At 45.0% G+C, this 24,196-nt stretch overlaps 1 protein-coding gene across 1 annotated transcript in view; it reads right to left on the bottom strand.

Annotated features, from left to right (window-relative positions):
- Positions 1–24,196, bottom strand: part of LOC138296505 (CD109 antigen-like) — a 775,136-nt gene that overhangs the window by 390,375 nt on the left and 360,565 nt on the right. Inside the window, exon 17 of the mRNA XM_069235676.1 lies at positions 9,862–9,934. Within this exon, the coding sequence (XP_069091777.1) occupies positions 9,862–9,934 (73 nt within the window). The remainder of the gene's footprint in view (positions 1–9,861; positions 9,935–24,196) is intronic.

Genomic DNA, 24,196 nt, shown 5'->3' with positions numbered 1-24,196 from the left:
TTGAACATATACGGTATTTGAATAATTTCTGTGGGACCATATATATCAAACATTACTTTGTCCCAAACAATCCCATCAGGAATTGGCACTGCGGAAATGTTAAAAAAGGATACATCTCTTCGGACTTTGTGTGACAAAAAACGTGGTTCCAAAACCTCCTCCACCTGTTCAACTGTTGATCTTTCAGGAGGAAAATGACCATGTATTAATAGAAAAAAGGTAATAACAAAACCAATCCAAAGTAGAAAGGCTAGGACAGTCAGAGAAAGCCATATATAGTTCCATGGAAAAATGAAATATGTTTCTTTAAGCCAGTTTATTAGCTTACGTGCACTTGACAAATCAGCTGTCGAAGAGGCAAATGAGTCTGAGAAATCATTGTTGAAATAGGCAAAATAACCAGAGGCAGTTCGTGCAAATGGCGTAGCCGTTGTCAGTGGTGGAGTTGGTGTTTCCTGTGGTGGCACACTATAGACAGCACCATCCGTGTTGACTTGATCAAATGTTTCTAAGTTAGTTGATGTTAGTGGAACTAATGCAAGATCATCTTCCACCCTCCCCAAGCTCGGAGAGATATCAGTGTTGGTATAAAAAACTTGTAGTGGAACTTCTTCGCCAGTAGTGAGAGGGATTCAGGAACTACTGGATGTTCCTCTTGGTCGGCTGTGCAGGATTTGCCACATGGTGTATTTTGACATTGTCAATTGAGAAAAAACGATTTTCTTTGGCACCCGCCAATGGTGGTAGAATAACAGTTCTGGTACTGTGTATCCCTAGTACAGGGACTGGTGCTCGATAAGAAGGGCCAAATTCCTTTTTCACAGCAACTTTTTCACGTACAAGATCCCAACTCTGGGAATCCAGCCAGTAGATGTTACTGGCATATCCTTAATTCCTGTGGAGGCGGCACTTTTGGAAGAATTATCATCACAGAACTGTTGCAATTCCTGTAAGACAGTGACACATTCATTTATGTCAAAAGTTGTTTCTGCTGCCTCCATGCCAGGACCATCAAGATCCGAACATAAATTTGAGTTCCGAACAGGCGCTCATATGAAGTACGACCCCCAAGGACCTTCAAGGCAGGTTATTTAGTGCTCTCTGGACTCCATACAAGTGATTAAGCCAACTATGACCCGTACCTAAGACTATGGCTGTTAAGGATTGCTTTAAATCGCCATTTAATTGCTCCACGACACTATTTCCCTCGGGATGAAATGGAGACGAGTACTGTAGTTGGACCCCCAGCGAAGCCATGGTGTCCTTGAATGCCCTTGAGGCGAAAGCAGGGCCCTGGTCCGAATGGAAAGCCGCAACTGCATATGTACCGATAAAGACTCGCAAATCTTTAATAACAGTCCGAGCGTCAGCCGAGCATTGTGGCCACACCCATACAAATCTGGAGCATGAATCAACAGCAACTAAAATATATTTGTATGCACTATCAGGTGGTAAGGGACCACAATGGTCCAAGTACACACATTGTAATGGTTTCTTTGAAATTAAGAGGGGTGTCTGCGGCGGGCGCTTGTCCGTGGAAACTTTGATTTGTTGACATATGTCACAACAAAGGACATACCTCTTAGTCTCTTTGTAGAGACCTGGCCACCAATAATGGGCCTGTAAGATTGAAATTGTAACCGCCACACGAGCATGTGCAGAGGCCACCCCCTCATGCACTGCTTTAAACAATTGTGGTCTTATAACTTTGTGAGGGATATCTCGTATGTCTACGCCTGGTATCCTATCTTCAGTGTTCAGCATACTTCCCATATGATAATATTTGTTAGGAAATCCTTTAGGATGGGGTGTACCATCAGCCGTAGCTTTCACAGCAGCCCAAATGTCTGCCTCTGGTTTAGAACTCGAGTGAGTCACTGCAGCTACAGTGGCTACCGCCACTGCTGACTTTGTGGCTTCATCAGCCAATGTATTTCCAGCAACGTGTATTCCAATGCGCTGGTGTCCAAGTGTATGTACAACATGGACATTCGGTAGTGTCTCTTTCAGGTCAGCTACTTTCCCCCACAGTAATCTGTGTTTAATGGTGTTGCCTTTGGAGTCTCTGAACCCATTCTGGCGCAAATAATGCAAGTATTCATTAAAGGACTGGACACAATAATATGAATCACAAACAATCAGCGTAGGCTGTGCCGGATCCGTGTGTTCCAGTGCCATCAGCAGAGCTTTTAGCTCAGCCAAATGTGCTGTACGATCCCCTAGGGTCTGTGTAAAAGTATGTAGAGGATAAAATGTGTCCCCTTCCAGATAGCCACTTACGACTGCGCAAACAGCAGAATATTGATGTTTAGTTCCAATTGCAGGTTGTGCCGAGCCATCAGTGTACATGACTCTATGATACTGAACAATAGGCAAGGTATTTGCTGGAACCGGATATTCTACTTCGTATTGTAGGAATTCCTGAGTTTGTAACTTTGGGCCAAAAATTTAGTCTACATCAGTGGCTGTCAGAGACGTAGCCCATTGTATCCAACCTGGATGTAGTGCTTTTGCGTTCGGAATGCTAGCTTTTGTAACAGCCTCTAGGGCTGGGATTGGAGAAACAACAATAATGTGTTTTCCTTGGGAAAGAGGTCTTTCTTTAATAACAGCCATCTTTACAGCAGTGAGAATTTTCTCTGTGGGAGCAAAGTGTTGTTCAGCTGCTGAATACAAATGTGATTTGTATGCAATCGAGACTGTCTCACCTTCATTAAATGTCACATAGGTGAAACCGATGGCCCCAGCTATTTCCCTGATGAAAAAATGTATTTTGTTGTCCCTTGTGTGTAAATGTTGTGCTGCAAGCATGTCTGTCTGCAATTCTCTAAGGATGCGTGCATGTTCAGTTGTCCAGCATTTACTTGAAAAATCTGGACCTATTAAGTCATATAAAGGTTTTATGTGCGCAGCATAATCTGGAATGTAGGTTCTGCCAAAATTTAAGAAACCCAATAATGATTGGAGTTTTTTAATTGTATTCGGTGGTTGTAACTGTGCGCATTTTTCTAAGAATTGTGGCACTAGGCTCTTCCCTTCACTTGACAGCTCATATCCTAGAAACAGGACGCTGATGAAGGCAATTTTTTTTTTTTTTTAAGTTAAATTTGTAGCCAAATTCGGCAAACCCTACAACAATGCGGTCTACCCGTCTTAAATGTTGTAGTAATTCATCATCCGTGAGATATATATCATCTACATAGGACAATGCTTCAGGGTCGATCTTGTGTAAAAATGGCAGTGACACGAGCCACGAACAATCCGGGGCTGTTCTTATACCCCTGAGGTAAACAACATAATTTTTTCTGAGAGCCTAGTGCGCTAAAGCTTGTTAAGTCTCTGCTTTCAGGCACTATATACTGGCAAAAAAAAAACATTGGAAATGTCTAGTGTTGTCTTGTATTTTTTACGCACTATGTTGCTTATTAGTGCAGTGCTATTTGAATTTTTTATAACATAGGTGCGTGTATGACTATTTAGATGTCTGTAGTCTAAGACTATTCTGTATGAATGGTCCAATTTAGCCACGGGGAATAAAGGGTTATTCATTGGCAAGACACAGGGTTCAATCACACCCTGGTACTCTAATTGCGTGAGTATTTCTCTTACTGGTGCTTTTGCGTCATGTTTTATAGGATACTGCGGTTGTGGCTGAGGTTCACTTTTAATGGGAATTACATGGTAGCGGGAGTCTTTATCCCATCCTACGTGATTTCTGTATAAAGCAGGTGCTTGTGCTAGAGCCCATTCAATGGAATAGGATTCAGCTAGTTCCTCTGGAACAAGGGGCGAGAAGTAAGGCTTAATGACATCTTCTCCATATGGGCAGGTAAGGACAAAGTCATGCGGCCAATCTTGTTCGGCCAACAAGACATCATAGACTTTTACTATGCGATCCCAAAAGAGTGCGTCTATTGTCAGTTCAATGTCTTCTTCTAATTGTATTGTTACTTTGTACACCCTATCAGGCTTGGAGACATGCATGTCCGCTGTTTCTACTTGTATAAAGTCATCAGTTGCTTTCACCTCCAGATGGTCTAGAAGATTCCGGTGAACTATTGCGACCTCTGCCGCGCTGTCTAGCAATGCTAGAGCCCAATTCTTGTTCTTCAAGAGGACCCTCTTCCTGTGTGGCATGTCAGACTGTGACTGCTGCCCCCTTTTTCTATTTGACTTGTGGTTTTTGTTGGGCGGGTTTCTCTTCCTTTTTAACAGTAACCTCCGAAGAGCGTTGTGATTCCTGTCTCGGTTTCATCTACTCTGTTCTTCACTCTGATCAACCACCTCTCATTTCTCTTTTCCGATGAGTCCTGAAAGGAATGAGATTGGCGCGTATCAGCATATTGATAGCTATCAGGCGTTTGGATATTATCTCTATTTCTGAGATTATACCTATTCTGTGGGGTCTCCGTACATGTAGATTCTCCCCTTTCTTTTTTAGGTGTTTGTTGCTTTTTATCCCAGCGTTTGTTATTATCCTCAGGTTGTTGTTTGGGGTTATCTTTATTTGATTTACACTGGAATTGAGGCTTTTGTGGTCTGGCCCCTAGGCTATCGTGACCGATACTTGAATACGTTTCTGCTATTATTTTAGACAGCTCTCGTTCTTGATCTTGTTGCAGAACGTCACAAAGCTGCATGCGCACTGCCAGTGCGACTGCTTCCCCTTTAAGGTTACTTAAAATGATTGAGGACACTGTGGCAAAATTGCCCATCAATTACATCCCCAAATCTAGGGCCGGGGCAGCCCATATTCATCTTGAATTTGTTTCAGCACTTCCGGTAAATTGGCAAGTGTTGGTGTACCGTGTGCGGTTGTGTAGAGCGCTGCAAATGCGGAACTGCAGGTATTACAGTTTTCTACTGTAGGGACCATCCTAAAGGGCAGGCACATCGTTAATATTCTATGTTTATCCTGAGGTACCATATGGGGAAATACTGCCTCCAGCGTATTAATTTTTTGTGCTAACCAAAACGGAGTTTCTTCTCGTTTTGCGGGAACTTTACTCATAATCGGATGTACAGTCGCAGGATTTATACCTGCATTACTGCATGTGGGTGTGCTGGAGCAGCATGTGCTGGGTTTGTATTTAATGTTTGCATCACGAATTGTACTAATCATCTATATATTGCTATTAACTCAACGTATAAGCGACGAACCTCAGCTACTGCTAAATTTCCAACCGCAGGATGTGGTGTATTGGTGGCCTATAAAGGACAGGTAGGACTGTCATTACTTAGTGGACCTAACCTTACTGGTAATATTGTATGGGGTAGGGCTCCATCAAGCCAATTATGTGTGTGACGTGTGTGTGCGTTGGTTGTGCTAGCTGTTGTGAGTGTGCTGCATGAGTGTGTGGCCCTGCCATTAGTCCTGCTGTTTTCTTTGCTGTGTATTGTGTACAGGATATGCTTGTGTTTAGTACATGCATGTGTGTAGCTAAATTGTAGATTGCTTGTGTCGCCATGTATTATGGTGGTGTAGTGTACCCTTGTGTGGTTGTTGTGTGTGCGTCTGTGTGTGTGGTGATGGCTCTGTCATATGCTTTGTGTGGGCGTGGTATGACATACGGAATGTTGTATGGCAGTGTGTTAGTGTTGATTGGTTGTGTGGTGTTGTTATGTGTTGTCATGTGTAGGTGTGCAGTGTAATTGCTTGGCAAAGCGTTTGTGTAGTTGTGGTTGTGATGTTGTTGTGTGACTCAGTGGTGTTGTGTATAATTCTGTTGGACAGTGGCGGGGGTGATGTGTGTGTGTGTGTGTAGGCTGGTGTGTGCATGGCACGTGTGTGCTGCCCGTGGTGTGTGTAGTTTGGGTATGCATGTGTGTAGTATGTGTGCGCATGTGTGTATGTAGGTGTATGTATGTTACTATAGGTGTGTGGTTAAGTGTGTGGCCGTCGCAGGCCGTCCCGGGTGTGTATGTTGTGTGTGTGTACTAATGCCTTTCCCTCCAGTGTGTGCTAGGAGGATGTACTTACGGTTGTTGTCTTCGTTGCTGGTTCCGGAGTTGTTGTGTGAGCAGGAGCAGTGGGTAGACTTCGAGTTCAGGTTCCATGGCAGCTTGGAAGAGGTACGGCTTCCTGAAGGCGAGTGTCTCCTTTTATTCTATTGGTTTCTGTCAGGGTTCCGGTGGCAGTGTGACCGCGGTGGAAATCTTGGTGGTGTGCAGCCTCGTAATGTTTCTGGCAGAAACTTGGTCCCTGCCGATCTGAAGGTGCCTACCACCGTCTTTCGCGGCCTGACTGCACTGGTGATAGTTTGGATGTTTCTTTTCGGAACACTGCCATGGCCATAATATGGCAGTCTTCACTGCCGGTCCGTGTGCAGTACAACTGCCACTGCTAACATGGCGGTCCTGAGACCGCCAAACTCATTATGACCCCCTAATATGTCATTGAGTGCCTCTCTTTCAACTTTTATATCTGGGTCCTCAAATGTACTTTAATTTTAATAATAATGATACTCTACCAACAAAACCTCACGTTTTGATTTGGAATATTTATATAATTGAGAGCATGGCAGTTCAGGATGGACTGTTCTTAGGAGCAGGAGAGTTACTACTGATTTGCATAAGGCAGTCTTTGTCCAGAGTGGCACAGTAGGTGAAAAACGATGGGTTTGAATTCTACCAAAAAAGATTGCCACCAGTTAGACTATTTGCAAGAAATTCTCCAATCACCTTTTGGGCATCTTACGCAATGTCCTATGTGGTATTCTCAGAACTGGAATTCTTGTTTGCTGTGCCTTAGGTTTCGAGCAATACCTCACTGACACGCCCCAAGTAGGCTAAAACAAATCTGGGGTTGCCTATGGTCCCTTCTCTAGGAAGCCTTGTCCGGCAGCTCAAGATGGACTATTCCCATGAGGAGCCAGATCAGTACTGATTTGCATAACTGGGTCTTTGTCAAATGGCAAATTGGGCAAAAAGCGCTGGTTTGGAATTCTACCATGAGTGATTTCAAATTGTTATACTGTTTTCCAACATTCTTCCCATTGCCGTTTGTGTAAATATTATACCTAAGGCTGCAATTATTTACAGATCATGTCATCAACCTACTGATATTAGGAATAAATCCCAGTTTAACTCTTGTGGGAACATGATACTCAGCATGAGTTTGATGTACAACTGTCCAACAAAGTTTGCTCAAATTGTTTAAAAAATGTAATTCAGGTAGTATTACTCAATGTGTTTCACTTACAACAGATGACTTCTTTCTTCAGTTCATATTTGTAAGTAAGATTTCAGTTTCTAGCCTATGCTGGTCATGTAATAGTGAAGAAGGTACATTTCTTCATTTGTTATTTTATTCTTCACTTGTTAATTCATTTTGGAAAAATCCTAGTTAGATGTTTTGAGATTTCTAATGAAATGTCCCCCTCTCTTACACGCTCGTTATAAATTTACTTACTATGTAAAATGATTAGACCTTTTTATTGCTATTGCTTTTAATCAAATGCCTTCTTGTTGGAAGGATTTTTACAAATTGTTTTAGTATTGTTAGAACCATATTCAATTCCCATAGACACAATAGAGTATTTGCTTTTGACACTAATAGTAACATTAGAAATGGCTAGAAAGCAGTTTGGATACTTAATAACATTACAGATTAACTGGCATATTCAAACTTTCCTGATTCCCTCTTTCCAATCTATTTCTCATCTTCTGCTCCATGTTTTCTTTTCTCTTTTCTTTTACTATGTTTTAAAGAATGGTATATTTCACCCTTAACATAGAAATACAGTTTTTATCATAGATATATTGTTTTCTTATTGCTGCTTTATTCATTGTACTTTTATTTTGTATGTACTCAAAACCTATTAAACAACACCACGGAAAAAAAGGGCTAAGGTGGGTGAGCTAACCTTACACATCTGGTTGAGAGTGGGAGCCTCTGTCCTGTTAACATGCAAAAACTGCATCCTGCTTGTGTCCACATCCATAATGCCTAGTATCTATTTTGTAGCTGTTCTCTGTGTAAGTGAGGTGTTCAACAGTCTTGAAGCACCTAGCACCCATCTTTCCCAAATTTGACTCCATATACCAGTGGTTCCCAACCTGTGGTCCAGGGACCCCTGCGGGGTCCGGGAGGCCTCCTCAGGTGATCCGTGACTGCTTAAAAAACTAAATAATATTAACAGATTATTAAAGTGTATTTGAATAAAGTGGCTAAATGTACAATTGAAAATTTTAAAGCTTACTGTAAATTTCAAGGAATTTGAAATTGGAGAATAAAAATAAAATTAGTATCCTCAGATTAATTCGTGGGAGAAGTGCATGTGCATCAAACAGAATATAGTATGATTGATGTGTGGCTTCAGTTGAATTAAGAAAACCTCCAACCTCCCTATTGAAATTACCATTTTTTTTTTTTGCATATTAAATAAAATGTATTATCATCTGTGGACATATTTGATGAATGCTTGTTGCGGTATTTTGCGTGTATTGCTTTGCGTTTTAATTCATCAACAATGTTTAGGCCGGTGGTCCCCAGCTTCCAGTAATGTCTCGAGAAGGGGGAGAGAGGGTCTGATTCCAATAATGATTCAGTGGGGGTCCCTGGTTTCCAGTAATGTTAAAGTGGGGGTCCACAGAAGTCAAAAGGTTGGGAACCACTGCCATATACCATTGACATTATGTTTCCCAGGTAGCCAAAATGTAAAAAAAAAAAATACAATGTGTATGCCTACCATTTATTGTGCAATGCACTATGGTATAACATTTACTGTTATAGTGGTAATATTCATTTAGTTTCTGGTATATTAATGAATCAAGAACCCCCTCATTATCAGGCTTTTCACCTTTACTTAATATTTTACAACCTATGACCTTTGACCCATTTTCCTTGTAGAGTAACATGACATGAATTTTATGATTTATTTCTGTTATTATTTTTTTTGTTTATGATGTTACATATATGGTTATATAGACGATTGAGTCTAGCAAAAAGTGTGTATAAAATAACTTTTCCTAACTAGGGGGCACTCTAAACGAAAGATGTGAGCTATGCCCATGGACTTTGATGTCTGTCAACACAAAGGCTGCCCTTGTTCCAGTCTAGTTGGATTTTTGTTATATGGGGATTTATGTACAGTTCTACAAATTAGTAGCATACGCAATGAAGCTATTAGCCCTTTCATAAATATTACATTTATAATATTTACCTGTGCTAATGTATAAACTAGTATCAAAATTGCTTTTCCCCTTTTAGTACCCCACTGTTGTATTGTTTCCTTGGCTTTTAAGGATCAAGTTGGGAAGCCACTTAAAAACATCACACTTCAAGGGTCTCTGACAGGTCTGTAACAGTATCTATACTGATCGATTCTATGACAAAGCCCCCAAATGGTTCAACAAAACTCATCTGTTTTCCCAATTTGAGGATCCACAGGCTATCTATATATGTCAGGGAGTTAAGGAAAATCTCCCTTAGGGCAGACTATGTATATGTTATCATTCCACATGGGGAGACTCATATGGAACATTTACTGGAGTCCACAGACTAGGATGCAGGACTTATGAATGGTTATGCAAACGCTTTTTATCCCTGACATACACTTTGCCCACCAGACCAGGATGGAAGCATCCTTGCCTACGGGTTTGAGACAATGACTGTGTCCAGTGAGATGTATGGAATTTTATAGGACAGCATGGTTGTGATCACCTGCTACACAAAGTAATACAACAAACAGAGGAATTGAAACATGTTTTACTTATATATATTCCTGTGTCCTAGCTGTGATTTGATTCAAATAGCAACTTAGCTACAATTTATGGAACATAAGCTTGCTGGGGCTGTTGCTTTAACCACATTGCAATACATGTCTATATATTATTTATAAACCTAACCACAATACTTACAACCTGGGCCAAAAAGATTCCACGTGTCTTCTTTCACAAGATTTGCATCAGTTAACACCCTGAGGTGACATTTCTGTAGACAGAAAGGATCAATCATTAGTTTTGCAACATGTGTGTGCTAAGGTTGTAAAGTCCATCAGATTTCAAATCATTTGGTTATTCTTACAGGCTAGTCTACAATCTTCATGGACCATGTATATTGTGATTGTTAAATGATTGTTTCACATAGGAGATGTGTGGAAGAAAGAATGCACATATAGCTTCAGAACTAAATATCCAGCATTTGTACCAGATATGTCTCCAGTTAGAAGACTGAGGTGATAGGAAAATCTCATAATTTATTGTAATCTATATATAATAAGCAATAGTTCTGAGAGCATTTTGTTTTGGATGAAAAATCAACTTCCAGACATGAGCAATATTTATACGCTCTGCAATAATTAATATATTTATTACTATTTTAGAGATGAAAAGGCACAAAAAGGCAACGGGCAATTTACATAGCACAAAATGGCTACAATAGACCTTTTAATTATATTCAAAATCAAAACAAAACAAAAACACAAGTACTGGAAGGTACAAGACCTTTTGATGGACACTACACCGCTTGAGTAATGTCTTGTCGCTTCCGGGCCCCACAGTCCTCTCCCACTACACTCTCCAGCATTTGGCGTATAGTGGGCCACGCTGATTGACGAAAGGGCTGAAAATTCTGCACTATGCCGGCAAGTCGAGACCCCTCCCCCAATGTAAAGAACAGAAAGTAAAATGATGTGGTGTGGATCGAGATGGTGAGTGTATTGTGGAGTGGTCAAGACAGATGACTAAAGTTGAATTTATTTTGCAGATATGGTACAGTGGTGGTTTAGAGGAGGAGGGTGAGAGATTGATGTCAGCAACGGCCCTGTACCTCCCCCTGCCAGTGGCCTGATGGCCCCCACTGGAAGGGTCATGGAAGTAATTCAAGTGCCCCAAAAGACAGTAGGAAGACAGTAAATAGGCATATCCAGGTGTATTTGATGCCTCTGGGGGGGCATTAGAAATGAGTTAAGGGTAAATCTATGAGGTAATTAGCCAGCCCGGCCTTACCCCAAAGAGGTTTGGACTCGGTTATGCCACCTTAAGGGGCCTAAAACTAGAGTTATGAAGAATGAGAAGCAGCAGGAGGTTATCTTTAAGTTAGGCTCAAGTTTTTTTCTTATAACACAGCACCACTTAAGGGGTAGCCTAGAGAAAGCAGATCCCCAGCCACTCTTTCCACTGAGTTAAATGGGTATCCACCTCACAGTTGCCACTGAACTTAGAAAATGCTGAATACTGTATTGGCCATAATCAAGTAGAAGGTGGCAGGACTGCGTCCAGTGGGATCATAGTTGAAGTTGCCGATGAAGGTGTGGGAGGGCTGGTAATGAAGGTGTGGGACTGATGGTGCAGATGGACTGCCATGTTTTGTGCAAGTCTGGCCTGTGCACTCTAGGACAGATCAAAGCAATAATATTGTCCCAACAATAACAACGATTTACCATTAACTCTCAGGGGCCAAAAGAATCCGGCATCAAGGTTAACCAGACCAGCAATGTTGTGGGGCACTTTTAAAGTTGTAATCCAGGGTGTCTGCATAGTAAAACAAATGGTTATCCTAAAAGTGATCCGTATGCAAATCACCTATGTAGAGAGGGAAATCCAAGCCCTTGAGCTTCTACACAACATATAATCAAGAGGTCTTCGCAGACATCAGGACAACCCTCTTGGATTATGAAGAGGAGGTTCAAAGGGAAACAAAATACCTCCATAGCGAAGCAGCAGTGCAATGATATGGAAAGGTTGATTATCCCGGAAAGACATTGCCAGCCCTGCTGCAGAAATCGTGGGTATTTGCTTATGTAGTGGAGCATGTAGACAACAATCAGATTAGGCACACATACCCAGAAGTCCTATGCAGACCATGGCATTGTTTTATTCTCAGCTGCACAGCACCACGGTTGTGCCGGATGCAGAGGCTCTTGCTGCCTATCTACACATGATACAACTGCTATGGATCAACCCTGCCAACCGCCTCTACCTGGACGCCCCTTTCACAGTATAACAGATTACCCAGCTGATACAAAGCCCCCTTAGGGACAGGACACCAGGCCTTGATGGTCTTATGACCACCTTCTACAAGGAGTATGTTTCACTTTTTGCCCCTCCACTCTTAGCTGTATATGAGGACTCTTTGACAAACGGTAAACACCCACCATCGCTTCATGAGGCAGTCATTATCACAATAAGACGTCTATGATCAAAGTTGACAATAAAATCTTAACTAAACTTCTGGCTAACTGAAGGGAAAGGACTCACCTTTGGAAACACAGGGGACAACCACGCCGCCATGGAGCCTGAGCTGCAGTTCTTCCCAATGATCTTCTATGTCCTGCTCCACCACGAACACCAATGACGGCTTAGACGACCACGGTGAGTACAGCTGCCTAGCACACGGGGGGGAGGAAAAAGAGACTGACACACACACGCACAACACACACCCCCAACACCATACATACAAACAGATACAGTAAGAAAACATATTTACACTGTACCCCTCAGGAATAATGCAAGGATGACAGGAATAGATGAAAGTAAGTATAATAATATAAATATAGCAGAAATACTAAAATACAACTAATGGTATATACGTGTGTACAGTTCAAGGGACACTGCCCAGTCCTCAATGCCTGTGGGCCACATCACAAAGTCCAAGGCCAATCTTGTCTCCTGCAGCAACACGGAGAGAACACTGCAGGGGCATCAGTAGGAAAATAGGCAGGCACCTCAGGGGGACAGGGAACGGGGGGGCACCTCAACCGGGAGATGAAAAAACACCACTGGTCCTGGAGGGGGCAACATGCCCTGTGCTCTTGTTCCTGGTGAGAATGGGGTGAGTGGGTGCCATACCCAGTGGTTCTGGAGTGGGCATCACTCCCTGTGCTGTTCCTGGTGAGGATGGTGTGAGTGGGTGCCACACCCACTGGTTCTGGAGGGGGCATTGCGCCCTGTGCTTCTGATCTTGGGGAGTGCAAGGTCACAGTCTCTCAGCTGGGTGTCATTCCCCCAGGAATTTCAGGGGGCAGGCCGTACAACAGCCCATGGAGGCAGGACTATAGACTGTCCACTGGTGATGATGGCTGCTCAGTGGTGGTAGTAGTGCTGCTGGTGGTGGTGGAGGGAGGCTCCAGCCCATCCCCTGCAGCTTCGGATGGCTGCCAACTGCTGGTGGTGGTGGTGCTGCTGCTGCTACTGGTGGTGGTGGGGGGAGGCTCCAGCCCATCCCCTGCAGCCTCGGATGGCTGCCAACTGCTGGTGGTGGTGCTGCTGCTGCTACTGGTGGTAGTGGGGGGAGGCTCCAGCCCATCCTCTGCAGCCTCAGACGGCTGCACAACCATAGTTGGTGGTGGGGCTCCAACTGAGTCCCTGCAGCAGGCCTCTTGCCCTTCCTGCCTGCTGGTACAGGTCCCTTGCCCTTCCTGGCAGCACTTGGGGCAGGCTCCTTGCCCTTCCGGGCCACACTTGGGGCAGGCACACTTTATATGAGGCTGGCAGGTGCCCTGGATCCTTTCCCACCACGAGTGGGTGTGGAGACTACTGGGCCTTTGGACTGGGTGGCTGAGGTACTTACCTGGGTTATTGCCACCCTGACCAGATGTGAAGGACGGGTGGGAGGGTTAGGGAAAAAGTCAATGGCGGAGAGGAAAAGCTTATTAGGGACATTGGGACTGGAAGAGGGAGAAGGTTTGGGAGTAGAGGAAGAGGGAGTAGTTGTAGGTGGTGTCTGTCTACTGTGTATGGGTGCAGGTGCACAGGCTGCATGCTGTTGTGAGGTGGATGGCTGTTGAGTGTCTGAGTGCTTGTGTACCTTGGGAGGGGGGGATAGACAGAGTGGGAGAGGGCACAGGGGATGTGTGCATGGCTGTTGTGGTGGTGTCTGCCAGTGAGGTGTGTGATCTGCTAGGTGTGGTGGTGATGCCAGTAGTGGATGAGGATATAGTGCATTCAGGTGTGAGTTTAGACGGAACTAGGAGGGAGGTAGAGGATGAGGAGGAGGGTGACACAGTGGAGGCAGTGGATGTTGGTATGTCTGCATCTGGATGGTGTTTGTGTGAGTGCCTGTGGGATAATGTGTGGGGCTTGTGTTTGTCTGTGCCACTCTTGGGTGTTGTCCTGTGTGCATGCATGTCTGCCTGTGTGCTTGGGATAAATTGGGGTTGAAGAGAATGGAACTGGGAAGTGGACGTTGAAGGGGGAGGGTGGAAACAGGGACAATGGCTGCCATCAGAGAGGAGGCCAGAGCCTGGATTGATCTCTGTTGGGCCGCCAAGCCAGTGTGAATGCCCTCCAGAAATGCATTTGTCTGTTGCATTTGGGCTGCCAGCCCCTGTATGGCATCTACTATGGTTGACTGCCCTACAGAGATGCATCTCAGGAGGTCAATAGCCTCCTCACTCAGGGCAGCAGGGCTCACTGGCAAGCAGGGCCTGAGGTGCCTGGGGCGAAGGAGATGCCCACCCTCCTGGGTGAGCGGGCACAGGCAACTCGATGAGGGGCTGCTGGGAGGGCAGTGCTGGCACGGGAGGTGGCGGCTGTAGCTGGGGTGGACACAGAGACGTCTGCCACCACTAGGGAGCTTCCATTAGAGGAGATATCAGAGTCTGAACTGTCCCCTCCAGTCTCCGCCGTGGTGCTCCCCTCGCCTCTGTCCCACTGGTGCCCTCACCTTTGGTGGACTCTGCCTCCTGGGTCCTGTGGGCTGCAGCTCCCTCTGTTGCTGGTGCCACTGTTCCTCTGCCAGATGATGCTAATGCACATAAGGATAGGGTGACAAAACAATAAGGGAGGAGAAAGAGGCAAAGGATACACTTGGTCAATGACTGCACCAACACCATTGTTGGCGTACACAGCACACTCACACACAGGGTACAGGCCTACGCACTATGCAATGCACTACCAGTAAAAATGCTAGCCACCAGGGCATGGGCAGGGACACATACCGCCTACTGCAGCACACCCGGGACCCACACAGCCTTGCCCAGTAGTGGATGCCTACAAGCTAGATAGCAGCAATATCACTTCTGAACCCTGACCAACATGGGCCCTACTCTGCAATGTCAGGCCTGGCTTAAGGGAACCCACTGACACACATCCCCCACCTGGGTACCCCCCCACCCATGCGTACGTTGTAATGATGGGAAGTGTACTCACCCCCTTGTGGCTGCTGTGATGCCCTGAAGCGCCCATCCAGCTCCGGATAGGCCACTGCTAGTATGGGGGCTATCGGGGGATCAGGATCGACGGGCACTCCTTCCTCATTGGGAGGCCAACCCCAGCTGGGCCTTTGCCATCTTCCATTCCCAGCGTCTCAGGTCCTCCCACCGTTTCCGACAGTGGGTGCTCCGCCTGCCATAGACCCCCAAGGTCCGCACGTCCTTGGCAATGGCACGCCCTGATGGGTGCTGACCTGCAGAGAAATACACACAATGAAAGGTATTAGTCAGACCGTCCTGCCTGTTACACTCATGGCCCACCATACCCCTTCACATCGCCATTTGCAGACCCAGGGCGCAGCACACAAGCTGTCTGCCGCCCAGGGGCCATCCATTCCCCCCCACACGAGGCCTTCACACACACCATTCCATGCATTCATGCCCCCTGCATCGTGCTCACAGTGTACTCACCTGTTGTTCTGGAGGCCCATACAGCAGTCGGTATTGGGGTAGGACCTCATCCACCAGTCGCTCCAACTCCGCTGAGGTGAAGGCAGGGGCCATTTCCCCAGTCACACGAGCCATGGTAGGTTCCAGACACAGGTCACAGCAGCACATGCAGTGTAGGTCCTCTCCTGTTGAAGGTTAGGTAGCAAGTGAGTGATCAGATGGGAAATGGCGGTCACGTTTGCGGTGGTGCATACAGCCACCGCCGGCGTACAACACCATTGGTCACTGTACCCCATAGGGGCCATGATTATCCAATGAGGAGTTACAATACGGTTCCCGACCGCCTCCCGCAACCGCGCACAATGTCAGCGGAATTACCTCACTTCCACCTATCCCTCCACACAGGACAAGCGGACGCCATTTCGGGGTGGGGGGGGAAGGCAAGCCCTGGATTATAAGTGTGTCACAGTACACAATTGGAGATACAGTACATATGCCACATATACATTAAAAACTGACATCATGCAATGTACTGTTGTGGCTACGTTGTACAGTTTGTGACCGGCTCCTCACTCTTTTGCCCCATAGATTGCTAAGGATTGCAAACGGATGAATAGGAGATGGAGACATACCCCCTTGTACATACCCCTGGTGGACTTGGCAACAATGGAGGACAGGCACATGACCCTCACCTATAGACTTGACACAATCACAGAGCTGTATGCCCACTAGAAGCCTGGCCGCATATCTGCTATCCGTCAGCCCACTGGGATCCCCTCTCTTGTGCAAGGGCTATCTGTGCTCCATTTCTTGGAAACTGGGTCTGTGACAGTGGGCTTGGCAGCAGGAATGTCACAGCCAATGTTCTCAATAGTGCTGACCAGAGTGTTGGCTGCTCTGATTAAACACATGTACAGCTACATTGTTTCCCCCCAGGTGGAGGATTTGGCCACAGTGAAGGCTGACTTCTATGCAATGGGACATATCCCCAACATCATTGGGGCAATTGATGGCACACATATTGCATTTATACCCCCCCATGGCAAAATGAACAGGTTTTCAGAAATGAAAAGAGTTTTTACTCCATGAATGAGCAGGTGGTGTGCCGGGTGGACGAGTACATCTCCCACGTCAATGCTAAGTATCCTGGGTCTGTGCATGATGCCTTTATCCTGAGGAATAGCAGCATCCCAAATGTGATGGCACCGGGTGTGGCTAATAGGTGAGCCCTGGTTCCCACCCAGTGGATGTTGGTGTATGGGTATGGTGAGCCATATGGGACAGTGTGTGGCTAAATGTTGTCCCTCAATATTTGCAGGTGACTCTGGTTACCCCAACCTATCATGGCTACTGACCCCTGTGAGGAATCCCAGGACAAGTGCAGAGGAACATTACAATGAGGCACATGGGCGAACAAGAAGGATAATTGAACATACCTTTGGCCTCCTGAATGCCAGGTTTCGGTGCCTCCATCTAACAGGTGGATCCCTATGCTACTCACCCAAGAAGGTCTGCCAGATAATCGTGGCATGCTGCATGTTGCACAACCTTGCCTTGAGAAGCCATGTACCTTTTCTGGCGGAGGAGGCTGGAGATGGCTGTGTGGCAGCAGTGGACAGTGAGGATGAGGAGGGAGAGGATGAGGATAAGGACAACTGAACTGCAGTGTTTCAACAATACTTCCAATGACACACAGGTAAGACAGTGTAACCTCACATTTCATTGTCATTTTTTCGTTTCACATTGTCACTGGCAAGTTGTAATTTCCCACTTCTATGCCAACTCACTGTACCCTTTGGCAACTCTTTTTGCAGCTGTCCTGATGTGATCCCTGCAGCTAACTACAGGGCTATCCTATGTGAACATTACTGTAAAGTTAAATTGCAATGTTTGAACCTGGTTAAACAAATATATACTTAAATCATTTGACATACTCCATACTTGCATTTATTCATTTATTCAAAGGGTATTTGTTGAAGTGATAAGGAGGAGTGGGGCAAGTGCATTGGGATGAGGTGATGACTGAGGAAAGTCCAGGGTAGAGTCCCAGTCTATTTGTAGCGCAGATGCATTGTCCAAGGGGACATGGGAAGGGGAGCAATGGCAGTTAAAGGTGGACAGGGACACAAGGGTGATAATCAGGATTGTCTCATTTCCTGGTGGGGGTCTTGGCAATAGTCTCTGCCTGGATCACAGATAACGTTTGTGGGGTGGTTCTCCTTCTGCAGGGGAAGGGGTGCTGGTGGCCTGTTGGCTGTGTAGCGGGGCCTCCTGTCCACTAGCAGCAGTGGCTGTGGAAGGCAGTTCAGATGTCTGGCTAGTGGCAGGGGCCCGCTGTTGTAAGACTGCCTACCTCATAATGCTGCCCATGTCTGCCAGCACCCCTGCAATGGAGACCAGGGTGGTGTTAATGGCCTGCAAGTCCTCCCTGATCCCCTGGTACTGTCCCTCCTGCAGCTGCCTGTTCTGCATGTTGTCCAGGATCTGGCCCAACGTATCCTGGGAATGGTGGTATGCTCCCAGGACATTAGGGAGTGCCTCCTGGAGAGTCGGTTCCCTGGGCCAGTCCTCCCCCTGGCGCACAGCAACCCTCCCACTGTCCCTGTTGTCCTGTGCTTCGGTCCCCTGAACAGTGTGTCCACTGCCACTGACCCAAGGTCCCTGATTGTCTTGGGTATGAGGTGTGCCCTGTGGTCCCTGTAGTGGTGGACACACTGCTGATTGACGTGTCCTGGGAACAGAGGTATCGGTACGCTGGGTGGGTGCTGTGGTGGTGTGTGGCTGTGCCTGGGTAACCGACTGTCCTGAGGCCCCTGATGGGCCAGGTTGGTCATCCGGATCCAGGCGACCAGATTCGCTGTCATCACTGTGGGCCTCTTCTGTGGGGGGGACTGGAAATCACTGGTACCTCTTCTCCGGTGACATTGGCTGGGATACCTGTGGGGATTTAAATGCAGTGTTATTGTTTCTGTGTCTGACATATTGTGCATTAGTGGGTTGTCCTCTGTGGTTGTATTTGCCCTGGCAGATTTAACTTGTGTAAGTTGGTATGTGGTGGGCTAGCTGATTCTCTCTAGTGTGCATTCTTTGGTGATAGGTGTCCATGCAGGGCTGGGAGTGCTGTCCATGCACTGGTGGTGCATGCAGGGCTTGGCATCGGGATGGGAGGCAAGGTGTGCGGGATGGAGTGGAGTGAGGGGAGTGAGAGTGAAGGTATGTGATGGCATGCAGGTCGGGGGGTAGTAGTAGTGTAGAGTTGAATTACCAGAGTCCAGTCCTCCTCCTACTCCGGCCAGGCCCTCAGGATGCAGTAATGCCAAGACTTGCTCCTCCCATGTTGTTAGTTGTGGGGGAGGAGGTGGTGGTCCACCGCCAGTCCTCTGGATAGCGAGCAGGTGTCTTGCTGCAATGGAACTTACCTACCCCCGTAGGTCGTTCCACCTCTTCTTGATATCATCCCTTGTTCTGGGGTGCTGTCCCACGGCGTTGACCCTGTCCACGATCCTCCGTCATAACTCCATCTTCCTAAGAATGGATATCTGCTGCACCTGCGCTCCAAATAGCTGAGGCTGTACCCCGATGATTTCTTCCACCATGACCCATTGCTCCGCCTCTGGGAATCGGGGGTGTCTTTGTGGTGCCATGGGTGTTGTGTGAGTAGTGTTGGTGAGGGTGTGCAGGGTGATGCGTTGGGGTGTGTGTTGTAAGGTGCGTGGGTGGTGTATAGGTGATGTGGTGTAACTCTGGTCTTGTCTGTGGTCATGGTGTCTTGTGCCAATAGTTTGTAGTCATAAAGGGTTGTGGGTACTGTGGATGTGTGTTTTATACAGGTGTGGGTGTGGTGTGTGTATGGGTGTCAGGTGTGTGTTATTTAAATTGTCCAATGTGGTGGTGTTTTGTTAGTGTGTGTATAGTTTGAGCGCAGCTGTATGTAACACCATTGTTTTACTGCAATTGAATGTCCACAGTGGTGATTCGTGTGTCATAATGTGATGGTTGTAGTTCTGTTGGTGTAACGGTGTGGGTTTGTTTAACACTGACCTTTGTTGTGGCGGAATTGTGTGTGTGGCTGAATAGTGACAGATTGGTGGACAGGCTTCAGCATTGTCACTGCCTCATCATCAAGCCGGTGGCAACACCGTAGCCCATAGAGTGCAGCAGCATCTCCGCAATATTCACTGTCTGCAAAGAAGACAGTGAACATTGTGATGGTGCTGGGTAGGGGGTTCCCTGCACTGCCCATGCCAAGTGTATGGGCAGTTCAGGGGCTCCCTGTGTCCCCTACACCTGTTCTCTACCAGCCTTTTCATGCAGTGTTCCTGTCATGAAAAGGCTGGTGGAGAACGAGGTCGTAATCCCTAGGGTAGCGCTGTTTGCAGCTATGCCCTGGTGGATTAGGAACTCTTCCAAAAATTAACAGTAACATTCAGGGATGGGGTGCAGTCAATATAGGGGTATTGGGTGTGGAAGTGTATTAATACTCAGGTATTCATTTTGATACTTGAGTATTAATATTTGTATACATATATATTAATTTTATTTAGCAAACTGTTTAAAACATATTTTTAAATAATTGCAATACTAGCCATTGGGGATGGGAATGCAAGGGGTATAGGGGTATTGGGTGGGGAAGTGTGTTAATACTAAGGTGTCAATTTTTATGCTTGATTATTGAAATTGTTATTTAAAAATAGATATTAATTTTATCTAAAATATTTTTAAATAATGCTAATAGTAGCTTTGAGGGACAGGATGCAAGTCATGTAGGGGTACTGGGGTGGGGAAATGTATTACTACTCAGCTATTATTGTAATACCTGGGTATTAATATTTTTACAATAACATAGGATTTTATTCAAAATATTCTTCTTTTATTATGTTAAAACAACTGTAACACCAAGTTCTATGGATGGGATGCAAAGGATAGAGGGATATTGGGTGGATGAACTGTATTAATGCTCAGGTATTAATTTTAACACCCGAGTATTCATATTTTTACAAATAATATGTAGGTTTTTTTTAAATAGCATTTTAAAAATAATATTAAATAGCTAACACTAACTTGTAGGAATGGGATGTAAGAGATGTAGTGGTATTGGGTGAGAAAGTGAATTAATACCAGAGTATTAATGTTCAAATGTAATCAAAATGCACAATAAATAACTAAATTAATTATTTAAAGGGTACATTTAACTACTAAAAGTCAATACATTTTATGAAAGTAAAGTAACATTAAACATTTTTAAAAAAGAGTACACCTTTTTCAATTTTTTTTATTAACAATGATAAATAACTAAAGACTTTTGGTGACAGGTGGTTTGCAAAAGTCACCAAGGCAACAGATTCCGTCAATGTGTTAAAAAAAAAAGTTTCAAACATTTTAAAAATAGGCTGATAATTTTTCAAATACTTAGGAGTTTTTTCACCCCAACCCAGTCACTGTCCAGTGCCTGCCCTGAGGTAAGTCCCCAGCAGAGATAGAAATTTAATTTTTGCCCCCAGTCACAGTCCAGCAAAGCACCTGTCCGGGGGCATGCTCCTAGCGGAGTTGGAATAGTATTCTTTGACCCCAGTCACTGTCCAGCACCTCCTCTGAGGCATGCATCCAGGAGACTTAGTTTAATTATTTTACAGTAACCACTGTATAGTACCTGTCCTGAATCAAAAAAGTGCTGCTTACATCTAAATTCAAATACTTTATAATTGTGTTATAAACGGACTTACATTAATAGGATTCTACTAAATGTAGCTGGGAAAAGTTATGGAGATAATCTAGAATAAATCTGTGAATTTGAAAAAAAATACATTAGTATATGTTTATAGGATTTAACTGGTTTATAGTCTAAGTGTTTCTCTTAACGTCATACTTACTTGTACTGATAGATGCAACATCAAACTTTCATTGCTCTGCAACTGTCGTTGAAGTGTGGGTTCTTGAGCAAAGTCAATGAACTACTGATCACAAAATGGACGTCTGTATTTATACATTTTTGTGTGGTATTTCATCATTTAAACAAAACTCTGTTTTGACCTCTAGTTTTAAAGGTGGTTTGGAACCTGACAGAATTAATATTTATTTAATAAATAACAAATTTAAATAAAGGAAGAACTACTTTAAAAATGAGATACTTGGAAATGCATTTCTTTTAATATTAGGTGTATTGAGGGTTGTATGTCGGAACGACGACTGCCATTACAATGAACAGCTTCACAATGATGGTTTTACAAAGAAAATGCTTTTACAACAAAAGACTTTTCTATATGTAGAGGGTTGATTTTTACCTGTAAAATTCCTGCATTGTCTTGGTAAAGGCATATCCGTTTTAAAATAAAATTGTTCTAAAAGACTTTCGTTGTAAAAGCATTTTAAATGTATATATATAAAATGGGTTGATTCTTAGCTGTAAATTACTTACGTTTTTGTAGTAAATTCAGAACCTAACTATAACATCCTTGTAACCTATGTTTTTTCAGTGAATTTTCATGTTTTTTTAATGTATGGTAATTTTCATTGCTATACGTATATCCAACCACTGTGAGAGTTTGGTTTGGCTATCAAGCTCGCTATTTTGAAATCCATAGGCAACACCGGCACAGTGACTTCGAGGCTTTCTGCATTGTTTTTTTATATTTTGAAAAGTGAACAAAATTGCAACATTAACTTCTCTCCAGTGGAAATTTAGAGGACTGAATCACAACGTGTTGGACCACACAAGCTTGGTGCACATCCACTAATATGAGGAGGGTTCCTGCCTAACGTGACATTACCCGATTATGGGTTCCACACAACTTTAGGTAGATTTATTGGTCCTGAGGAATTGCATTAGATCTTATAGACTGAAAAGCAGGAAACATGTCGACCTAGATTTAATAGTACAGTGAGCCTGTACTTATATTCACTACACTCTAAATTGAGAGGTTTAGTGATAACTACCAACTCTTGTTTTGTTCTGGGGAGACTAGACCTTATCTTACCCCCTCCCCACACTTTTGTTTTTAATGATGACAGAGGTCAGATACATTAATAAATTACATTTCACCTCTAGTCAGTTTTAACAGCACTTTTTCTTTTTTCATACCAATCCTACATCAGTTCACACACTGACCGGCTATTATTCATCATCAAAAGATCTCCGGCAAAGAGCCCCGTGTGGGGCCCGTCATGCATTGCAGTGCCGGCCTGACGAGAAGCATAGCCCAATGATGAAGCATGTCACCAAACGGTGAGTGAGGGCTCATGTTCCAAGAAATTTTGACTCTCAGGAACTTTTGAATTATAGGAACTTGTTTCTTTAATGGAACTGTGTATACTTTCTTGTTTTTTATATGTCAGACGGGAGAATTATACACAGGACCAGGACTTTGTTTCCAAACCTCCCCTACCTTTTCTAGACCCTCTTTTTCTTTGTGTTTGATGGTTGGCCACAGGGCCTGTCCAGAGACCAACCCACTATAAGCACCCAACCTTACAGTGTGCACAGCCTTCTCCTGTGTGCAGTAGGGGGTGTCTGCAAAGGCTGGCCTGCAGCCAGTCCCTGCAGCCAACCCACCCTAGCCATCGAACCCAATGCTATGCATGGCCCTTTGTGCATGCACGGCAGGAATTAGGCCTCAGCCTCTCTGGGTGTGAGAATAGGTGTGCGAGGCTGTATCAGGGGGTGAGAGTGGCTGTCAGAGTGTCTTGTCTGGGTGTGAGAGTGCGTACATCAGCGTTTTAATGGATGCGTCAGTATGTGCATGGGTCTGTGAGTGGGTGTGTGACAGACTGACTGGGTGTGTGAGTGGGTGCGAAACTGTCTGATTGGGTCTCAGTAGGTGTGAGGGTCTGACTGGAGCTGTGAGTGCATGAGGTTCAGAGTGGGTCTGTGAGTAGGTGCGTGAGTTTCTGATTGGGTCTGTGAGTGGGTGCATTAGTGTCTGAGTGGGTATATGAGTGGGTGCGTTAGTGTCTGAATGGTGTGTGAGTGGGAAAATTGTTTGAAAGAGGCAGAGAGTGAGAAAGAAAGGGAGAGAGATAGAAATATTTTTAGGCTTTGATGTCTGATATACTTAGAATGAGCTATTTGTGAACCTTCACACTGAGCTACAGCTTTTTCTTTGTTTTCTTATTTTTTTTTTTAGCCCTTTATGGGCTATCAGGGACCGTGAGGGAGCCTGCAAGGGCTCCCCCCTGGCCCTTCCTAATTTATTTATTTATTTTTAATTAAAAGCCCTTTACGGGCTACCTCGCACTGCAGGAGAAGCCTTAAGGCTTTCCTGGCAGTGTCATTGCTTCAGCAAACACGGAGCTGCTTTGACAGTAGCACCATGCTTGCTAAAGCATTTTATATCTGTCCCCTGCATGTGTGCAAGGGACAGAGATGAAACATTGGATTTTGACAGCGGAACCTGCTTTACAGGTCCTGCTGTCAAAACCTGAAGTGTTTGCTGTGGCTTGGTTGCAGCTGCAGCGCTGCAGCCAGGCTACAGCAACAGTTATGTCCCAAGAGTGGGCACACTGCGACATAGCAAGAGCCGGCCCTGGGGTGTGGTGGTCCCCAGGGCCATCGGTGTCTCCATGAGAGGGGCTGCGCATCCCCCCTCCAACGTTTACATAGCCTGGAGGAGTGGTGGTCACTGGGGCTAATGGGGGCTAAAAACAGCCCCCCTTCA

This window comes from Pleurodeles waltl, chromosome 5 (genome assembly GCF_031143425.1).
Source record: "Pleurodeles waltl isolate 20211129_DDA chromosome 5, aPleWal1.hap1.20221129, whole genome shotgun sequence".
Taxonomy (NCBI): domain Eukaryota; kingdom Metazoa; phylum Chordata; class Amphibia; order Caudata; family Salamandridae; genus Pleurodeles; species Pleurodeles waltl.
The sequence above is the reverse complement of the archived record's forward strand: the minus strand, read 5'-3'. Positions and strand labels throughout refer to the sequence as shown.